General features: G+C 38.4%; 2 protein-coding genes across 5 annotated transcripts in view; one reads left to right on the top strand and one right to left on the bottom strand.

Annotated features, from left to right (window-relative positions):
- Positions 1–16138, bottom strand: part of LOC121519672 — a 67213-nt gene extending 51075 nt beyond the window's left edge. For 2 of the 3 annotated variants that reach the window (XM_041802476.1, XM_041802482.1), the window contains exons 1-2: positions 16074–16128; positions 6912–6985 (exon numbers count right to left, since the gene is read on the bottom strand). The gene's annotated coding sequence lies outside the window, so the exon portion shown is untranslated. Of the gene's footprint in view, positions 1–6911; positions 6986–16073 lie in introns of all 3 variants that reach the window. The other variant, XM_041802478.1, reaches the window with a different exon arrangement.
- LOC121519671 (unconventional myosin-IXb-like) overlaps positions 16092–22429 on the top strand; it is a 47220-nt gene continuing 40882 nt past the window's right edge. For both annotated transcript variants that reach the window (XM_041802474.1, XM_041802475.1), the window contains exons 1-2: positions 16092–16230; positions 18586–19428. In XM_041802474.1, the coding sequence (XP_041658408.1) occupies positions 18652–19428 (777 nt within the window). In that variant the 5' untranslated portion in view covers positions 16092–16230; positions 18586–18651. The remainder of the gene's footprint in view (positions 16231–18585; positions 19429–22429) is intronic.

Below are 22429 nucleotides of genomic sequence, written 5' to 3'. Positions count from 1 at the left end.
AAAAATGTAAATTGCAATTCTCCTTTTAACCAGCAAGGGGCACTGTCTGCTTTTGGATACCCTTGTTTAATGACATTAGCTGGAGAACAAAATTCAAATTCATGCATTCGTTTTGTCAACAAAAACTGAACTTTAAATACCAAATTTTTTATATCTTTAATGGTTGGACTTCAGGACCTCTTTTCATATTTTAAAATGTATTCTTTGATAATCATCACTTTATAACATTCACATAAAGATATGAACGACATGTTTCCTTCTCCTTGCACTATACAAAATTAAAGCCAAAATACCCTGCCAACAGTTAATGACATATTATGCTGGTTGCGTCACTGGTGCTGGGTTATGCAGATCATCTTGTGGAGTAGAAGAATTGACTCATATTATATCAGCATTATAATGAGTGTAGCAGTGCTCTTAGATTTTGTTATTGGGGCAAATAACAGATTTATATATATACATATATGTATATATATGTATATATGTTGCTGAGGGCCAGAATTGTTTTAACAACATAAGTGGACGGAAGAACAAATGTCTTCTAAAGAATGATTGGTGAATGAAACCCAGTGACTCTTGTTTTAGTCTCAAGTGTATATTCCCTTAACAGGGAAGGTGCCATGCTAATAGAAAAAAATTTAAAAAGTGCACTCTAAGTAGATACAGTTTGCCAGATTGCCTTCTTTGGAGCCCTCTAAATGGACAAAATTTGACAGGTGTCCTCTTTGGAGCCCTCTAAATGGACATAGTTTGATAAAGTGCTTCTTTGGTGCCTTCTTAATGGGCATTATTTTAAAAAGTGTCCTATCTGGAACCTTCCAAATGGACATACAGCATTTGAAAAAGGGTTCTCTTTTGATTTGATTTATCAAGGTGCCCACTTTGGAGCCACCTAAATGGAAAAAACTTAAAAATGTGCCCTCTTTGATGCCCTCTAAATGGCCAAAATTGGATAAAGTGCCCTCTTTGGAGCCTTCTAAATGGACACAATTTGACACATCCCCCTAGGATGCTCTCTAAATGGACATGATTGAACAAAGTGCTTTTGTTGGTGCCTTCTAAATTGAACTTATTGACAAAGTGCCCTTTTTGATTCCCTCTAAATGGACACAAATGGACAAAGTGCCCTCTATGATGCCCTCTTAATGGATACAATATGACAAAGTGCCCTTGTTGGTGTCCTCTAAATGGATAAAATATAACAAGGTGCCCTCCTGGGAGCCTTCTAAATGGGCAGAAGTTGTAAATTGCCCTCTTTGGTGCCCTCTAAATGGGCAAAGTTGACAAGGTGTCCTTTTTGCAGCCCTCTAAATGGACAAAATCTGACAAGGTGCCCTTTTTTTAGTCCTCTAAATGGACAAAATCTCACAAAGTGTCCTCTGTGGTGCCCTCTTAATAGACAGAAGTTGACAAAGTGTCCCTTTTGGTACCCTCTAAATTTGACAAAGTGCCTGCTATGGCACCTGACCAAGATTTGAGAAAAAAGCAATGAAGTGCCATAAATTCTGAGTTCATGTTTGCTGTCTTACTCCTTTTTGATATTTTATGATATAAATGGATAAATAGTCATTAATTCATCATCTGTTTTACTGTGGTGAAGTAGGTTTTATCTCATAGTTTAAAAATCATTTCTTACCAGTCTTTCTTTTTTAGTTTGATGTCACAACTTTTTTGTGCTGGTGCTCCATCACATACAGCAGGTGCCCTTTTATTATTTTTGCCCCTGCACCTCAAACTTGTTGGGTCCACTGCTGAAAAACACCATATAACAATAGTAAATCACTGTTCAAGATACAACCAGACAAAATATGCTTGTAAAAATAACAGTAAAATGTTGAAACAAACATCACTGTTTAAATCAAGTTATGATAAAGTGCTTTGAAAGACATCTACTTCAAAATAAATAGGTGTACCTAATGAAGTGGATGGTCAGGGCATAAGGAAATGTTTTTGCAGTCCATTGAAAAGGTGTTGCACAGTCATGATAGTCAAAGTGGTACAATCATAAAGCTTTTGAAGTTGAGTTCAGTTCTTTTATAAACGGCCAGTGTGAATGTTCTTGCTCCATGTTAGGAATATTCTCTCTCTATCATTCACGTATATTAGTATGACATGTATCTACCCCATAGAATGGAGTTGAACTGATTTATAAGTTTCTTTGTTTCTATGTTCCCGTTTTGTCCTTTGCTTTCACGTGTTTATTCACCTTGTACAAAAGAGTGCACATTAACTCCACAAAGATGATAAAAATACACTTTTGAGTCAACACTGACAGAAACAATGATACATTGTGCAGAAAATTTATTCCTCTCTACTTCTATTTACGTCTCACTTTCTCTCACAAACCCACATTCTCTCTCACCTCCACCATAACACGGGTGACTCATCAGGCTGAAACAAATATGCCAATAGTGCGCGTTACCAGCAGGGTGTGTAAATTCCACACCTGTCCCATCATCCACTCTCCCTTCATCCCTCCCCTCCTCTTCCGCCTCCTCCTCTTTTTGTGCCTCCTCTCTTTTCACACATGCTCCCCTCCTTAGCTCACCCATACCTCACTGAGAGCAGCTTTAGGAGCAGAAAGCAGCGCTGTCTTGATAGAACATGCAACAGAAAAGATTGTTCGGGTTTGACACCACTGAGGGGCCTCGATCTATCCCATCACCTGGCCTATTTTTACCACAGCAGGTGAGTTTAGACTGAAGCATTTACAGACACTTTTAGGGTAAGATGCATGAAAGACTGTATCTGATTTCAGATTGTGTGCTGTGTGGCATTATAGTGCATCTTTCCTCATCTAGGGATATTTATGCTGAATATGGCGCTGCAGATTTTCTTGTACAGACTATTTTAGACTGCTGTTTTGTCTGCCTGTTCTCCAATATTCTATCTTTGTCTTTTCTCTTAACTACACCTAATTCCTCTTAAAACAAATTCCCTGTCTCCTTTGTACAAAAAAGACCATTACCTGTGCTTAACAAGGACTGAGAAGTAAAATAAAGTCAGTGATAGTGGGGGCTTTGTTACTCCAAAGATGGATCACCACACTTCTTCTCCACAGGGAAGACGGAGGCGGTGGGATGACAAAAGCTGCAGCTGCCTTTTCTTCTCCTGAAGCAGGGTGAAAAATGACATAATGGCAGCAGAGCTCAGGTAACCTCACATGGACACTGATACCCTTGAAACTATAATCCAACTCTTGGGTTGTGTTTACAAGATTTGTGCCGCCGCAAGAGTGTGAAACCAAACTCAATTAGAGCATAGAGTCATTGTTTATTACTTTAAATGGTGACAGGATAAGAAAATGAAGACAAAAATGTGTTAAAGTATCATTATTTTCACATTTAACCAATAATTAGGCAGAAAAAGAGCTTGAACAGTTTAACGCAACTCATGTGGTTGAACTTTTGCCATTTTAGATCGAAAAAAAAGTATCATAAAAGGATACCAAGGTGCAAGAAATGCCTGTGAGAGCCACGTTTTTTTGCAAGGCTCCAGATTAAGGCGACATGAACGTGAGAGTAAGTCGTTTTCCCCCTGAGCAGTGATGTCATGAAACCACTGTTAGTCTGGGCAGACCAAAAGTTTATTCTGAAAACTGAGCCAACGTGTCCCGAGGCTCAGACAAACTATCTGAGTACAAACTGTAAAAGCTACAGACTCTTCACAGCCAGTCAAAAACACAAATACAAATACTGTGTGAAAAGAGAAAGATGATATCTGCATTTGAAGCTCATAAACACGCCGTGATCATAACATTTACATACAGTTATCTGAAGCCTGTGTCTGGGCACTGTTTGACTGACCTCTGATTTCAGATTTAATAACATGAAAAGTGACTTTTGCTTGACTTTCGGATTAGACATATGTAAACATAGGACAGAAACATCTACAGGAAAAGATGACCCATGTTGTCCACAAAAGGTCACCAAATGTGACTAGTGAAACAGCCTCTCAGGAGCTTTAAAGTGGCTTTTTGCCTGAGTATTTCCATTTGCTGCTTCTTTATACTTCTTACAAGGGCTATCAAGATTAATGGTATTATTCATGATCAATTAAGGTCCACAATTAGTGCATCTTTTCTTTTTAATCATTGTTAAATGCATGCTTTGTTGTCCCATGGGCAATCCACGTCAATATCTTCCTGTAGCCATGGTGATGTAAAAGTCCACCCCTGCTCCTCAATGTCTCATGTCACTTTAAAAACTATGGACAGCTTGTAACTTGTATTACCCTTCTATTGTTCCCTTATTTCCTTTTCAATCCATACTAAGTCCCTTTATCCATAGTTAAGTTCATGTCCTAGCCTTCAGTTTCCCAATAAAAGCGGCTCTGTATCCATCAGTAGAGGTGGGAAACCTACACAACTGTTGTATTCAAGTAAAATTACAGTTACTCTCGTAAAAATTAAGTACAAGTCAAATTACAGGTCTATAAATCCACTCAAGTAAAAGTAAAAAACATTTAATAAGAAGTTTACTTTAAGTACTGAGTAGCTGCTGAGGAGCTGTGCAGTAAAATATGATTGTTCCTTATTGGCAAGAACAACAAACGACTAGATCTCCAACCAGGTTGTTCACGTAAAAATACACCTCTTTAATAAAGTACAACACAGTGAAATTAGAAGTATTAGTTAAACTTATAAAGAGTTAAATTTAACACCTGAAAAGTATGGCTAGCAGTCCACACTACGTGTAATTAAACAACACTTTTGAAATATAAAATATGTGAAATATTTTGCAGTTAGACAAAGCTGCAGTAACTCTAGAAAATCTTTGGCATGGTGGGTCTCCTCTGGTAAGAACAAAGCAGAGAGTCAACCGCATAGGTAGGCAACGCAAACTGATAAAGAATGCACACTCCGTGTCCTTTAGGAGCATGCTAAAGTCACAAGCAGGAATTCTAACACTGTAGATAACTTCCCTCTTGGTGCAAATGTGTCTCTCATAAAAAAAAAAAAAAAAAACAATAATCCTAAGAGAGATGAGCAAAAGCACCTCAGCAAGGGTCACTGTACAACAGGAAACACCCAAACAAAACTAAACACAACTAGAACATATCTAAACACTCTGCCCAAGGGCATGCTGGGAAACTCCACTAACATATCCCGCTGATTTGAAATCACAGTATCATCAACAGAGATAGCAAAAGTACAGGAGTATAGTACTCAAGTAAAATACAGTCACTCTGATTAAAACTAACTTAGGAAGAAGTAAAAGTACTGATTTCAACATGTACTCAAATACATACAATTGATGAAAAACTACTCAATTACAGTTATATGAGTAAATGTAATCAGTTACTTTCCACCACGGCAAAACAAGAAGTCGATTATTCTTAGTTTGTTTGTTAGACAGTAGAAAACTCCAAAATGACACAAAAACTGAACTTTAAAAAAAGGATGGGATTAATCCTGACAACTCCAGAAATTCTGAAATCAGTCATGATTAAAAATCTTTGTTTGACATCCCTATTCCCTACATTTTTGAAGAATATTGAACCTTTTCTTTGCTAAAATTACATCAAAGTTTGTCCCTTAAAAGTAACATGGTATACCAGATGGACTAATTTATATATCTATTATGGGATATGTCACAACTATCCAAGCAACTGCCCATAGATGTAGTATGAGAAGAGCAGAACCTTGGAAAAATTCTTGCAGGGTGATTGGACAAACGCTCTGCCGGTCATATTCATTACTGACCAATCTGAGCATCAAAACATGACTTAATGGGCATGTGCAGCTCCGCTGAGTAAACTATAGTTTACTATACATGAGATCCACAGACAGTTGCTGTTCTTGTTAATCATCAGTAGAGCCAATTGATGAATGAAACTCTTACTCAAGCTGACCAGGTGAAGAGCAAGATGTTTTTTCCACCTCTTTTTACAATTATGTTAATTTTTCCTTTAAAGTTGTCTCAGTTTTTTAATTTTTTTAAAGACATCTGTGCACCTGAAGGCCTAGCTTTGAAGTCTGATATTACCTTAGTTCAATGTGCCCATCTATATTGTTAACATAACCAATAAAAAGGTTTTTGTTGCTTTGAAAAGAGTGGTTATAAGCCAGGTTATCACAGCTTAGCTTTACTTTACAATGGATCATAATTTTGCTGACCTCCATGGGCCCCCAATTTGACTGGGCCCCAGAAAGCTCTCTCCTTTTACCCCCTCTTGTGTGCAGCCTTGCTTTTGATAGGTGTGTTTGATTGTTCAAAAAATGTGCCTATAAAAAAAACTACAAATGTAAAAACAGCAAAGACATTAAAGGTACAATTTGCCTACAGAAGGTGCCAAAGTCCACACAAACCAAAAGTTTCTCACAGGAGCTTTAAAAACTCTTAAATGGAATATATGGAGAACTTTTAACTTGGTTTTTAAAACAATGCCATCTATGACTGATGGTGTTGTAAGGGGTTGCCATGCATGTAATGAAAACAGCCATTCAGTTATTAGATTTGAAAGTAATAAACTGTGGTCAAACTCCAACCACTCATCTTCTGCCGCCACATACTCTACATTCATATTAGTGGCTGGTTTCATATATCAGACTAATACAGCTTGTTTTTATGAGCAAATTATCTGCTTTTCTCTAGATTTAATGACTTTTTCCCACACTGGACCTGGAGATCTCATTTGTATAAACCACAGCATGGGAGCAGCAGATATTATTACTTTCACAGGGCTGAGCATGATTGCAACATCAACCAAACCCATGATCTTAATCCATCACGGTTCAAGTTTTACCAAAGGTGTTTTTGTCTCTTGCAGAATGAGTCGAAGATTTCCCACTCAGCGCTGATTTTTCTGAAGATGCAGAACTTAGCTCATTAGTGAGCATTGAACTGAACAGGAATTGTTCACAGTGGCTAAGTTCAGTGTCTGACATGAAAGAATGAGCTCCCGCATACCTGAGAGCCTCGGCCGACCCCGAGCGCAGAGGTGAGGGAAGACGGATGCTCGGGATTAGAATTGTCAGGGCCACCTGTATTGTAAAGTAACAAAGGAATGTTGTTAGAGTCATTGCATGTCTAAACACTGTGCTGTATGTAACGTCTCCTGATTTATGAGGTTTTTATGTACAAGAAAAGAGAAAGGAAGGGCAACTTTGGATTGCAGAAGGTGTAGTCAGGTAAATTTGTAAAAAGTCTTCTTTGTCTAATCATTCCAGCTTTCCATCTTGCTATTTAGGGTTCCAGCCCTGAGAGGCATACCCAGTTGTTTTATGCGAGTTGTTTATCATAATAAGTATAATTCCTGTGAGATGGAAAGTATTACAAATACAAAACTTGGCAGTATAACTGGAAATCATGTGCATTATCCTTCCAAAAGATACGAGCCAAATCATCCACATAGTTTCACTGCAATAAAGGAAAGGAAAGCCCATTTTTTAAAAGATTTTCCCCTCATATAGTGAGGCATACTGACTTGAATTTTGACACACAATTCCAGCTCAGTTTGCTCTACAAAAAAGCCTCTGGACCTCGTTTTTTTCTCCTAAACTGTATGTGTGATAGGTACCATTTTTGCTGTGGATAGTCTTGAAACAAAGGTTACTAAAACTTGCGTAAGCCTTGCCAGTATATGATTCTGTTTTAAAGTTATTGACCAACAAATTCAAGAGAGATGTAGCTCTGACTGACCAGCACCCTAACTCACTGACAGTGCATCCAGTCAGCATAATTCATGGCACAGGCAAGACTAGGAAAAAGCCCACCAAATGAAAGCACTGACTGTAATTGACTGAAATTGTTTGATGACAACCTTTTTGTCATGAGGAAGACAGGATGTTAATGAGCTAAAAAGAAAAATAGATCTTTGATCATAAAAACCTGTGAAATTAAGTTTAGTTTTTGTCAGGACAGGACTAAAACATTAGTGCTGGAATGTCAAACATTCAAAATCTCTCATGTTTTCTCCACTGTGCATAGAATCTGTCAAAACAAATACAGAGATGAGGTGAAAGAGCAGGGGGAGTACATGTGTCTGTTTGTGGGCATCCTTGTGTAAAACAGTGTGACAGAGAGAGCATGAGCTGTTAGGTACATGGGATATGTAGCTTTCTGTGTATTTCAAGGTTAGTTTTTGCAGAAAACAAAAAACAAACAATAAAAACCCTTAGCTCTATGTGCTGCTGGTAGTAGAACTCAGACTCATAATACTGGCTGCAGCTGCAGGACAGCTGTCTTTGTCATCTTTGTCAACCACGGTAAATGCACCCAAACTTTCGATCAACTCCTTTTAGATGAAAATATGAACCATGTTACTTAGCAAATGCTTTTATCCTAAGTTAAGTGCATCTGAGACTGTGCCCTGACTGGGATGCAAATCCCCAATCTCCAGTAACAAAATCAGCAACAACTGAACTATCCAGCCAAATCAAAGGCCAAATATCGTAGAAAGCAGCAGGATGAAGGCACGCATACACTGTGCAGTTTCCAGCGGACTCTATACCAGGCATGGTGGAATGTCAGCTCACACTGTGTGACTAAACCAGTTACATCGCTCAACCATTGCTCACAATTTATGTGCTCAAACAATGACAAAACTGCTCTCTACATCTCTCTCTCTCACACACACACACACACACACACACTCGCACCCAGCCTCACCAGCAAACACACCTAGCAGCTAAGTAATAAATATGGGCATTTTTCCTGCTCATTAATTTTTATTAACTATCATAGAGACATTCCTCACAAAGAAAAAAAAATGCCCCAGAGTTGGGGATTCTGCTTGTGGTTCTACTCTCACTGTGTAAGCACTGTATGTGCAGCCATGTTTCCAAAATATCAAGCATGCCAGAAATCCATTGGGCCAAACATCACAACAAACACACAATCGGCATGATCCCACCAAAAGTCAGAGCAACTTCGATGTTAGTTGTGAGACTTAAATCTGTGTCTGAATAGTCTAAGAATCACCCAGATTTAAAGTGGTGACATGTAAATTCAACAACAGAAAATGTTAAGTTAAGTTAAGTTAAGTTAAGTTAAGTTAAGTTAAGTTAAGTTAAGTTTAGTTTAGTTTAGTTTAGTTTAGTTTAGTTTAGTTAAGTTAATTGAAGTTGTTTGGAGAAGAGCTGTGCCTGCTTTCCAAGCAACATAACAGAGATAAATGAGTACAAATAATAGTGAAGTTTGGATTAAATCCATTAACGTCCAGATCGTTAAGAACTTTCAATACAAATATTAAAAACAAATAATAATGATCCCATCCTTGTTGTGTAAATACTACAATAAACCTAAAAGTCCTTTGTTTAAGATGTGTCTGTTTCCATCGATGTATTTTAAAGTATTCATAGAGAATTAACCTGCTGAAACCTGGGCTTTTGTTTGAATGCAATTCCCCTTAAAATGATTAGACGTTTCCAAAACAAAAAGACGGTCAAATTGCCTCAAATTTCCAAGACATTACCAAAAATTTCAGTGGAAATCCACAATTGCTTTTAAGTCCTGGAAATTTACCCAGAATTCCTCACACATCCCGTAAATGTTGCAGGGAAATTTTATGAAAAAACTAAAGATTTGAAAAAAAAAATTGTCCCCAAAAATTCCATGAAAAATCCTAAAATTCAAAGAAAACTCATAAAAATTTCCAATCAACTTTCTCCAAAGAATTCCATAGAAAAATACAGGAAATATTTTAAACAAATCCCCCAAAACCTCAAACAAATTACATAAAATTTAGAAAATTAAAAAATCAGGAATTTCCAGAGGAAATATCCTCCCCAAAATTTTAGATAAATTTCACATACAAAAATTTTTTTTAATTAATTAATTTCCATTAAGGTACCATAAAAATTGAAAAGCAGAATCTCAAATCAAACTTTCCAAAACTTGCAAACATATTCCGAAAGACTTACAAATTTATAGCAAATTCCCCCAAATTCCCAAAAGGAAATTCCATCAAAAATTTCAAATCAAATTCCAAAGCTTTGTAGATAATTACCCCCAAAATTCTGACAAACATGGTGAAAAATTTCCAGATAAGTTCCCTCAATCATCAAAGCAAACTCGTCCCAAAAAGTCAAATTAAACTCCATAACAAACTAATCTCCAAATATTCAAGGAAGAATTCCTGAAAATTTAAAGCAAATTTCTCCAACATTTAAACCAGATTACTATAATTGTGGACATTCTAGACAATTGTCTGAAGAATTCTAACAGCAAAAATGACTACTTTGTTGTATGGAAGCCAAAATGTGATGTCCTTATATGTACTTGCAGGGTCTTAGGAGGTTAAATTGAGTGTTTTACTGTTATATTAATGTCACACTTTAGTGTATAAAGTAAGTTCAAAACAAGAAACAAGACAAAAACAGCACTAAAATGCAAGGACATTGTGGACTAAGTCTAGATTAAAACTGCTAAAAGGGCTAAAATGTGACTAAATGTTCACATAACTATAGATGTCTTTGATCAATCTGCATGAATCTTATTAGATACATGATCCTCAGCTGTATTTTAAACATGCTCACCATATCTTATTCAGATGCTTTGTTACAATGACATGAATGATTTAAATCTGCCAAAAGTGATGCTTTTCAACTTTGTGAATTCTAAAACCTCCTCGTTTGTGACTTGGAGGCCTGAAACCCACAAAATTGCCGTTTAAAACAGTATTTTTGGTAGAAATTATGTCTTAAGTAGCAGATTTTACATATAATGATGAGTTAAGATATTACACAGGTAAGCATCTTTCAAATGCCAACTATAGACCTACTTGCCCTTGAGACCTGAAATTTGAACCATAACGTGTTAGATTTTGTGTTTCCGGTCATTCTTGGATTGTGATCATGTGGATTTTTTTCTCCAGTTGTGTACTCCTGTGCCTACTGAACTGGATTCAGTGTGTCTTTGCAGAACTGGCTCAGTCCAGCAGGAACAAGAGTGACACCTAAAACAACAAGCCTCCCATCATCAGCATCGTTAAAATAATCACAAGGAACACATCAGATATGACCAGAAACATGTTCATCACAGCATCCAGGAGCAGCTGTTTCAGCAGGAATGATGAATGTGCATTCTGACTCAAAAAGATGTGAGTGCGGCCATATCTGTGTATGTGTATCCTCATTTGTGTCCCAGTGTGGGTGAATGTGGCTGCCTCTGCAGGTAGCGCTTATCAGCAGCAGCTGATTTGTGCTGAGTAACACTTTACGCTGCCTCTCTTCATTGCTCACACTATAATAAGCTGTCAGAGTGTCTGCGAGCTGCTTCTCTAAATTGGGAAACACCAGCTCAACCCCTCTACAGTCATTATAAACCTGCATGGACAGGAGCTGCATTAGCATGCACAGAGCCGATCATCAGAAGACATTTTATTGATTTTGGATGCCATCAGTTGTTAAGGCGCAGTGTGAACAATTACTTTTCACCTCGGGTCATCTTCCTCTGGACTCATTTATTAAAAGAAATTTGCAACATGTGCAGGAATTAATAAATCTCTCTCCAACAGGCAAACATCGTGTTGAAAAGCTATTAAGTTATGGATTTTTGTTCTTTTCAGCTCAATCTGTTGCTTCTAAATTCTTTTCGGTGAAGTAAAGCATCAGAAAGTCAGACTTTTCTTGTTTCTGCACCAACTGTATGCTGTTTTTGTTTTATGCATGCTTACATTCTAATCTTTTATCAGCCCAATTGCAAGAAAAGTCTTTCTTTTTCTGAGGTTCTTATTTAAAGATGCAACAGACCAAGTTATTTTTAGGGTTGAAAGAACCCCACTACATGTGACAATGTTTTGCGGCAGCCATTCCTCCAAATGAGATTATTTTGCTTGATTTTGGCCTCCTTCTCATCCTTCTATCTTGACCTGTCGTCTTTAATCATTGTTAAATTGCTTTGCCCCTTCAGTTTGTGTTTAACACAATATTCCAGGGGTGTCTAAACTATGGCCTGCAGCAAATTCTAGTAATAAGATTAAATAAGGCCAACAATTGAACATGAAGCTTTTGCTTGACTGTACTGTTCTTGATAGTTTCAGCACAAAATAGTGCTACCGTGCTGATTCTGTAAACAAACATTTTGACAAGAAGAATTTATTGATGTGTTTTTGTGACTAAATTGAGACAACTCTGTACATGGTAAACTCATTGGCAACCAAAATAATAACATTATCTTTTTTTCCAACTCTCTGATAGGTTACAGAGGCAACTAGCAGTACCAATAATATTCGTAAGGCAGAGCCAGTGGTAGCTAAGACCAAATATGGTCCCCTGAAATCTGATTGGTACCCCCAAACACCTGGAAATTATTGTTTATTTGCCTTGTCAGCTGTTAAATTGAACATTTAGCGTTAGGCAACAGAGTCAAACTCTGCCTCAGCTAAGCCAAAGCAAGCCCTTATCAGCTGACAACCCGCTAATTTGCTCTAAGCACACTAATGGCCAATCACTCTCATGCTGCCTTATTAAAACTGCTTTTGCCTGGTCACACTCTACCGCGCTCTCTGCAAACTGCTAATGCAACCCTCCTCCACCCCAGCTCCTCCTTTATTCTGCTTCTGACTTAGGCTAGTCAATGTCATATACCTCGCCTTGCATATTGAAGTGGCCCCAACATCCTTATTTCTGTTTGTGGCCCTCAGTGGAAAAGGTTTGGACACCCCTGCAATATTCAATATTTCTACATTCAATTTTTATGCAATGCCTTAATGTTTGGTTGCAAACCTTGGGTATGTTATATCTCAGGGATGGTGCAAGGCTCTGTCTGTTCTGAGGTTGTTAAAGTAAAATTTGCACATCTTAAAGGTAACACCACTTTCCCCACCTTAAATACAGTCTCCTGAAGTCTAAATAAAAAATCTGTGCCATGCTTTGGTCAAAATATAGCATGGATCAGGTGCTAGAGGAGGTTTTTGTCCCTGTATAAATGAACCTTTCTCACAACACTCAATTTTGGTGTGCCTCTTTAGGCTCAGAGCGTCCTTCTCTTCCTAAGGGTGAATCCATGGCTGTGGGTGGAGGTCTGTAGGTGAGCTGCAGGTAGAATTATGATAATGGCTCATTGTGTTTTCACAATGTGCAAGATGTGCGACTCTTCAAAGTCCATAGATTGGCCAGATTCCATGTCCAGTGTCCGTCATATGTGAACCCCACAGAGGGCTCAGCACTTCCCTATGACAACATCACAGGTGTGTCAAGACACACTATTACCTGTGCCAACCCACCTAGGGCAGTCCTGCAGCTGTCCTGCTGTGCATGGACCAATCAGCATCATTTGAGGAGAATGAGAAGGAGAATTAACAGTGACAACAGCTGATGGTCGAGATTGTGCTGTGAAGTTTTCTCCCCCAGGGAGGTAAATGTCTACCTAATAGTCTGTAATGAATGTGACAGACAGAACGTTCATCCAATCACCCTCCAACATCGTTTTAGAGAGGTTCTGCCCTTCCCAAACACTGTGCATGGGCAGTTTCCCAGATGGATCAAATATATATCCAATGACATGAATATATGAAACGTCTATATGTCATGTCAGGTTACAGATCCTGAACAGACATTCAGACTTGTGAAGAAGTGTGTAAAAGTCATGATAAAACACTAAAGGATCATTTATGCAAAGGTCTTTGAGTAAGAACGTGTGCATGTTGGTCTACTCCATTCTGGTTCCCAATTCAAATCATCCAGATAAAATTGTTCTTGACTTTTAGAGCAGTGTATCACCTCTTTTTCTCATAACTGGAGGCTCCACTTTTCTTTAGATACAAGTAGGTAGGCTTGAAAAAAAGGCTGTGATCCTTTGGTTTAAACTCTCAGTGAGAGGTGTAACATGGAAACGAATAGCCTTGACTTCACTGATAGACAATCTACATTCAAACACATAGATAGTGAACATATAACTGACGAATACCAAGAACATTTAAACCCTGATCTCTCTGTGAATGTCTCCTCTGCAGTGGGACACTTTGCTCTGTACTGTTTGTTTAATAGAGCATTGCTTTCATTGAAGGAGAGCTTACTTTACTAAAGAGTTCATGTGTTTTGTCTCAGACCTCACAAGTCTAAAAGATTTATGCCTAGTGTTTATCCAAAGCTTTTACAAATTTTGCAACATAAAAAGTGATTTTTAGCCATCTTTTTTAATGTTTATTCACATTTAAAAAGGAGAAATGTGTTCCCTTTGTGTTGGAAAATGTAACATCCTCCTATTCATCTAATTTTAATTCCATCATTATAAGCACTAGCAAGCTGCTGACTTTCATTTTTAACAGCCAGCTCCTGAATTCCTAAATTTGAATGTGCACGCTCATATTTCAAGCTAATGAATATATTTTCTGAAATGAATGCCTTTAAATAATGTCAGATATATATATTGTTATGAATTCCAAAATTTCTCACACTATCCTGAGCACTGTTCTGCATAATGAGTACTTTACTCGGGGAACTTTGAGTCTAATTCATGCTTAAAAGTAAAACTGTAGATGCATACATAGAACTGTACAATTTTTTGATCTTATCTGTTTTAATCTGTTGGACAGATTAGGACAGAGTCAGGGATGGATGTTGTGAGTAAGCACGGCCTCGGGTACCATCTGGGCGGGTAGTATGGTTGCCACAAGCCCCCTGGTTGTGCTGTTGATGCCCCAAGGGCCCTAAAATTACCAGTGGCCTGTCCATCCATACATGCATACTGTACATACATCGTCTTGTGTCTATCTGGTGCACCAGGCTGAACAAGTCAACTCAGACATCCCTCTCCCCAGCGACACTCTCCAACTCCTTCTGGGGGATCCCAAGGCATTCAGACAGGATATATACAGCAATCCCTCTAGTGCATTCTGGGTCTTTCCCAAGGCAGGCATGCCTGGAAGACCACAAAAAGTAGGCACCTAGGGGGCATCCTGATGAGATGCCTGAATCACCTCAACTGGCTCCTTTCAATGTGAAGGAGCAGCAGCTCTACTCCTAGTTTTCCCTGGATGTCTAAACTCCTCAGGCTGTCTCTAAGGCTGAGCCGCACTCCAGAGAAAAATAATTTTAGCTGCTTTTATCCACAAGCTCATTCTTTCAGTCCTTACCCAGAGTTCATGACAATAGGTCAGAAAACATGCAGTTGAGACTGACCTTGGTGTTGACACGTCAAGCTTCACTTTGGCACATCAGGCCCAGCATGTCTAAAACTCACAGCACATGACTGTACATAGGTGGTCTAAACCTTACCCAAAGGTATCCAGTTGCCTAGGGCTTCATGCTGCAAGGGACCTCAAAACAGGCAAAGGTTTTTATCAAATTTGAGATATATTACACATTATTTCAATAATTAAGATGAGTATTTAAATACTAATAAGCTTTCCAGTTCCAGAATGCACATTAGAAGGATACTATAGTTTGATTGTCCCAAAAATACTCTGGGAAGGACCCCAACTATTTTCAAGCCTGTCAAAAAACGTTCCTCATCCTTATATCAAGCAAATTATAGAAGGTAGATGTATATAGAAATATCAGAATCGCGAAACAGAGAATTACTGAATAGTAAAATGGCACAGAATAAATAAATACATTTTGGTATGTGGCGCATGTAGCTTTTCTACATTATTTTAAAGCTACGTTGACTTATGGTACAATGAGTTATTTTCCAACTGATGGCTTCATGCTGTAAAACCATGAGACAGTCGTAATACCTCATTTGTCCACCAGAGTGCGCCTTCGCCATACAGGTTCCAGCTACGGTGACAAACGAGCTCAATTAAACTTATTCATTCGTAACGTTCGCCAATAACTTTCTCCTTCTTTCCAATATGAAACTGTCACCTTCTCCTTTATGTTTTAAAGTGCTTTATGTTTATTTTTCAGCCGTTTCATCTCCGGTTGGTTGAGTTTTAATACCCGTCAGGTCAGTGAAGAGATAACAATCCATGTCTTTTCACCTCGTCGACGGTTGAGTGTCGATGTTTGTGTGTAGAGAAATCTAGGAAGTAACGTTAGCTTAACTTATCGACCAGGACGACGAGGAGACGTTCGCCCTCAAATTCTCCGAAAACTATGTTTTATGCGAGCATTTGCTGGCCCGAACTGCCGAGGAATTGTTAATGCTTCATTTTAACTGTGAGTAAGCAGTGTCTTGACTCACCTTTTTGGGGAGGCTCAGGTGAACAAACTTTTTCCTCCCTGTAACTTCAGTGATTGGAGTTCGTCGACACTCGCAAGCGCTAAAGGGACATTCCTATTATTCTCGTTCAAGGAGTATTTCAGCTGTTAAAGATGAAATGATCGTTTGTTTTCGAAAGGTAAGACCTAACTTTGCATTTTGGACTGTTCTGTTGTCACCTTCTGTTATTTGACACAGGGCGTGGGAATTTTGATCCAGGTAAGTACATGTAAATACTGTAGGAGAAAGTTTGGCCAACAGAAACTCTGCACTTTTGTTGGGCGTTTTCTCACGTTTTATATCAGAGATATGACAAGATATGTTAAGATTATGTTAGAAATTGAAATAATGTTAAATCTTAAACCACTGTTAGCAACACTAGGGGAGGCTGGGTGCAGCTGTAAGGTTTTTCCACATTTTCCCTCTTAAGCTGAGATCAGTTTAAATGCTTTTTGTCATCTTTAAACATAAGAAACACATTAATCTGTAATGATAAAGCCATTTCTGTGTATCCATCTTAGAATAACAGGATTATTTATAAGTTCAGTAGAAGGTCACATTTACAAGACAACAATCCACTTGTTTTCAGCTTTAGTAAAGCTCTGCATTTCGACAACATCATTTTGATAACCACCAGTGTGTACAGAGATAAGCAAGAATGCCAAAAAATGATGTGTTACATGCCAGGACAGTAGTTGGCAGCAGGGCTGGGCAATTAATTGCAGATTAGTTTAAATCACAATATGGCCTGCTGCAGTTTTCAAATCCCAGAAGTTGCAAGATTTCTTTAACTTTAAATGTGTCAAATTACCGATTTGATACATTCATGTTTTGCAGCAGCAGAGATTTTTATGTACATTATGCTAACATTCAAGTGTTTTATTTTAGAATGTTTTTTAAAAAATCTCCTTTCTTGAGCAAAAATAATTACAATTAGGTATTTTTTAATCATTCTGCCCTAGTTCATTCAATCTAATATTGAAGAAACCCTGATGTTAGTTCATGAAAGTCATACCCCCGGCCATGATAACCTGATAGCCACCTGATACCAGTTTTTGCCTCCCAGCTCCCACAGCCAATCACAGCTCTTTCTCCCAGCACAGTGGTCCATTGAAATATGAGGTGCTGTACACTAATCCTTGCTTGTATCAATGCTAATGCAACACTATGCAGATGGCAAAGCTTCACCTCCTCCACCCCAGCCGCCTCCTTTGTAGTATATAGCTGCACCCTCAGATTCATGCTGCTATGGATTACCTAATTGTTTCTGAAATAATTTCATTGTTTTTAATATAGCTACATTCTCACAATGTATCTATACATACAGGGTTTTCTAGCTATGCGCTCCTCGGAAAGTCAGAGCACCTGCTTGACTAACCCATGGAGCATCTTTTAAGCAGAGCCTTCTCCGCCAAGTGAAACTGTGGCTCCATTTTGCATAAAATGGTTAAATATATGATGAGAGTGTGCCTAACTGAATGTAGGTTTTAATATAGAATGATTTTTTACATACAGCGAGAAACCTAATGAAAAATTGTGTATTAAATTGCAATATTGGAGGGAAAAATCGCAATTACGTTATTTTTGCAAATTGTTCAGCCCTAGTTGGCAGTTTGACTTCGCAATGAAGCAACTCATTCAGGTATACATATATCTACAGAGCTGTGAGGCATTGATAGACAAAAATAGCAAAGACATGAATGTTTTTGCGGAAGGATGATAAAGTGGGTTGGCTATTTCAAGTGACCCTAAACTACAGCAAGTGTAAATTGGAAGAAAATGTTGACTGAGTATGATGAGAAGGCTCAAACAGAACCTGGAGACCACCTACTTGAGCATGCCTTTTGATTGGAATCATAATGAGCATGTGCAGAAAGGGAACTCTCTATCACCAGTCTTTATGACAAAGGGGACAGCATTTTCAGATGTTTATAATTAACAAACTTTAGAAACACAATGGAATCTTACTTTTTTCCTTTAAAATTTAGTTGTGTAATTGTGGCACAAGTGGTAGTGGTACAATTGGAACATAGTTTACACTGAAGCAGTGTTCTGAATTTTTCAAGATTTATTGATTCAAAGCAAATGTCAGTAGTTTAGATTGAAGTGATTTAAGTGTTACGTAGTTGTGAAGTATTTGAATTGAAACTGAAGTATATTTTAACAGCATTTCCCACAGAATGATACTGTACTTGGGTAGAAAGGATGCCTTGTCTGTATGTTCTCTTTGCTTCATTTTTTGTGTTCCTGCTATTTTGAAAGTATATTCATCAACAGTATGTTGTATAAAATCAAATAGCATAAAAAAAAATCATAAAAGTGATTGCAGGATTATATCAACCGCAAAAAGCAGAAGACAAATGTTGACACGTTGGCATAGGAAGAGGGATTTTTAACAGCAAAATTCCCACCTCAGCTAGTACATTTATAGAAATGACTTTTTTTTTCTCCTTCTTATGTTGTTTTTTTTGTCTCTAAATGTGTTTTTCTGCAGTGGAGGCTGGCAGAGAGTTGGGGCTGTGCGTTATGCTGAAGCCTGCCTGTATTTCAGCACACCAGGATGAGCACTACAGATGGAGCTGGGGCCTCTGAACAGGAAGAAGAGGCTCGAGTTGTGCAGATCTACCCCAGGCTGTCCCAGGAATCAGTTACCTACTGTCCCTTGCAGGTCAGTGAAGGGGACACGGCACGGACGGTAATCCACAATGCCGTGATCACTCTGGGCCTGGATGCCAGCCAGAGGTACAGCCTGCTGGAGGTGAGGGAGAGCGATGGAGAGGAGAGGTTACTGGAAGCTGGAGACTCCCTTTTGGAGCGAGTTCTGCTGTGGCCACCAGAGACGCAAAGGTGGCACCCTAAGACTAAAGGATACTACTTCATCCTGCAGCAGCAAGCTAACAATGGAGGCAGCCAAGCAGCAGACAGCACAGAGGAATATGATGATCTCTGTAACCTCCAAACTGTGACTGAGGAGAATATTCTGGAGGCTTTACGCCAACGTTTCTACAAGCTCAAAATCTACACCTATGCCAACAAAATCCTCATCGCCGTAAACCCCAATAAGTTCCTCCCTGTTTACTACAACCCCAAGTATGTCAAGATGTACGAGAACCAACCACTGGGCAAGCTGAGCCCTCATATCTTTGCCATAGCAGATGTGGCATTCCGAGCCATGCTGAACAGGCAGGTTAACCAGTGCATTGTGATATCTGGAGAGAGTGGCTCAGGGAGGACTGAGAGCAGCAGTTATCTTATTCATTGCCTGACTGCCCTCAGTCAGAAGACGTACTCCAGTGGGCTCAAACGGACAATCCTTGGGGCTGGACCAGTGCTGGAGGTAGGTCATTATGAGGTGTAACTAGCCACCTGAAAATAAAATAATGTATCTGTAAGTAGTCCACTTTGTTTTAAAATTAGATTAAAAGGGAGTTTATTACTTTTGTGGCATTTTTTCATCTGTATCAAACTTCAGATGCATACAATCATAAGTCTTTTTAAATGCACAATATGTAAGTATTGGCTCTCTATCAAAACAATAACAAAAGATGACAAGTACCAGCAGTACTCTGCCCATCTCTACCTATCTGTGTGGTATATTTCTTGTTTTGAATTAAGCACTCTGTTCAACAAAAATGGCACTCCATGAGGAGTATTTACATCACAGTTAAATCAGTTTTGGTTTATTGATCAGTTTACATAATAAGGGAGAAAAACTGATAATAGTGGCCTTCCTCATTAATGCTTGGAGCTACTTTCAGAGCATTCTGAGATTGCTCATACCACAAACCAAGAAGGGCTCTTTTAACTGCTTTTCTCCTTTATTATGATAAACTAATCTATGAAACCAAGGGGCTGTTATTGTTAATACTCTCGGATCGACTTTTGTCCATGACTGATGTCCATATTTTTTGAGTATGTTGATGTTGCCTCCAAGTGTACAATACAAGGAAGCGCACTTCTTTTGGAATGAATCACAACCTGATAGAAACTACCTGTAGCCATGATAAGGGGATAATATTGTCCATTTTTTGCCAGCCAGTAGTTTGGAATATGTGCTGGGAGAATTACCTTGACAAAAACAGTCCTACTAATGCATGTCAAGAAACCAGTGAAGAAGTTGGCCTGCCAGGAACTTAGCATATTTGGAGAAATTTATCTTAAAAAATAAGTCCTATAAACATCCAAACAAGCTAAGCTAACCCTTAAAGCCATTTAAATGTGCCATCTAACTTTTCACACAATTGTATGAAGATTTTTTTGAACTACAAAGATGATCCTTTAACACCTCATAACAGCTGATTAATGCAGTGTTTCATATCAAACCGATAAATATATGACTTTTCGTTGCCTGTTTGCTAGTTGTTTGTTTGCAAAGCTAGCATATAGCCATATGGTCTCTCTGAAATCCACCATAATGGTTCCATTTTTTCTACATAGTCTTCTTGGAGATCTCATGGAGATTCCCATCTGAATGGGTGGACATCCAGTTGACTTGCCTGTTTAACCATATGTTAAGTAGAGACGAGGCATAGTCAGTACAACTTAAGGAGTGCCATTTCAATAAACAAAGTCTTCAGTTCAAAACGAGAAGTAAGCCATTAAGTTGGACACACTGAGCAATTGTCCTGGTCTCCGCAGAGACTAGAAATGCCTTGTGAGGCCACAATGATACAGGGGGCTGTGGTGGGGGTGCCATGTTAGGGGGGCTAAGCTTAGGGGATTGAGCTCGCAACTGACGTCAGATAATAATAGTAGTCCATCACAAGTAAGCAGCACAAACATGAATGATACACAGCAACAGAGCAGCACTTTCAAGTAGCAGTTCACACTTCCTAATGATGCAGTCTATCACTGTCAACATCCAGCATTTCTCTGCCAATGATAAACTAGTTGTGTCTGTCATGGTGGCTCAGTTATCACAGCCATTTTAATAAGACTCATCATGTTAGAATTATAAAAACAACAACTTTCTCTGGCTCATAAAACTCTTGGACATATTTTAGGTAATGTACAACTCAATGAATAAATATATAAGACACAGGAGAAGTCATTTTAATTCATAAGGACATTTAAGTGCAAAAATTCTACAAAGTGTAGCTTAAGATTAAAGTGATACAGAAGTTAAGGGTAAGGGCTAGAGTAGCTAAATTAGAACAAAACCTGTATTGTAATGTGGAACCTGCATATATTTTCCTCTCCAATATGAGCTCAGAGTTTTTAATAATGAAGGTCAAATGTCCTGTTATGAAGTTTTAAAAGAGAATGCAGTCATTTTTGGGGGGAATTTTTTCAGCATTTTGCAACTTCCAACTCTGGCATTAAGCTCAAATTCCACCCAAACAAATTGCTTAACAGGTTTAGAAAGCACAGATGATGTTGATTTTTTCCATTTTAGTACACAGAAAATAAATCAGATGTAGAGAATGTTGTTTATTAGCATCTGCCTTTGCTTATGTCGGCAGGGAATGACTGCCCTTACAGAATCATAAAAGTACAACTTCACTGACTGTTGGATTAGCTTTGTTTTTGACCCCGAGTTTGAGTCTTTGACACTGCATTTGCTCTCTTCAGCTTTCCCATTTTGAGTCTCAAATCCTTTTTTTAGACATGCAAATCACTTCTGTTAAATAACAGAGAGTTGTAAATAAAGAAACAACCCCCTTTATACAGGAAATATGTATCTGCTGCTTCATCTGTTTTGTATTTCCTGCAATAAAACAGCTGTGTAATCAGTAATTACCACACAATGCTTCGTAAACGAGCCACGTGGTGTTTCTTTGTAACTTACCTGTGAGAAAAATACAACTAAGGACACAGCAAAGGCCTAAAACATGCATCAGCTTAAATAAGAGGCAGAAAACTTGTACTTATATGCTGAACCTGCTGAAACTAGCAAGTCAATCATCATTGGAAATGCGTGAACCAAACATGACTAAAGTCAACAGGGAATTCACACACAACTTTACCACATAACTTCAGTTTCACTCACACATTTGGGTTAAAAGGTCTCTTACACCTAAGTACTGTGCTACTGTTATCATGTCAATAAGTAACAGGAGACACTTGAAATTTCCTCATTATCTCCTCTCTGTTTCAGTTGTCTTAAAGAGTATACAGTGTGTTTAAATGGTTACTGCATGAAACCAGGCCTAATATGTTTATAATGGAAATACCCGCCTTCTTGAAACTTCAAGCATCGTGTTTTCTGTGGGAAGAAACAGCAAACAGTTCCCCCAGGAGCCTGAGAGGATCAGCAAGTAGATATCAAGGCAGTAGCTGGCTCACTGTACATCATAATGAAACAAAATGACGAGTGTTCCACTTTTCTAAGTATGGAA

The sequence above is a fragment of the Cheilinus undulatus genome, linkage group 13 (assembly GCF_018320785.1).
Source record: "Cheilinus undulatus linkage group 13, ASM1832078v1, whole genome shotgun sequence".
In the NCBI taxonomy this organism is placed as follows: domain Eukaryota; kingdom Metazoa; phylum Chordata; class Actinopteri; order Labriformes; family Labridae; genus Cheilinus; species Cheilinus undulatus.
The sequence above is the reverse complement of the archived record's forward strand: the minus strand, read 5'-3'. Positions and strand labels throughout refer to the sequence as shown.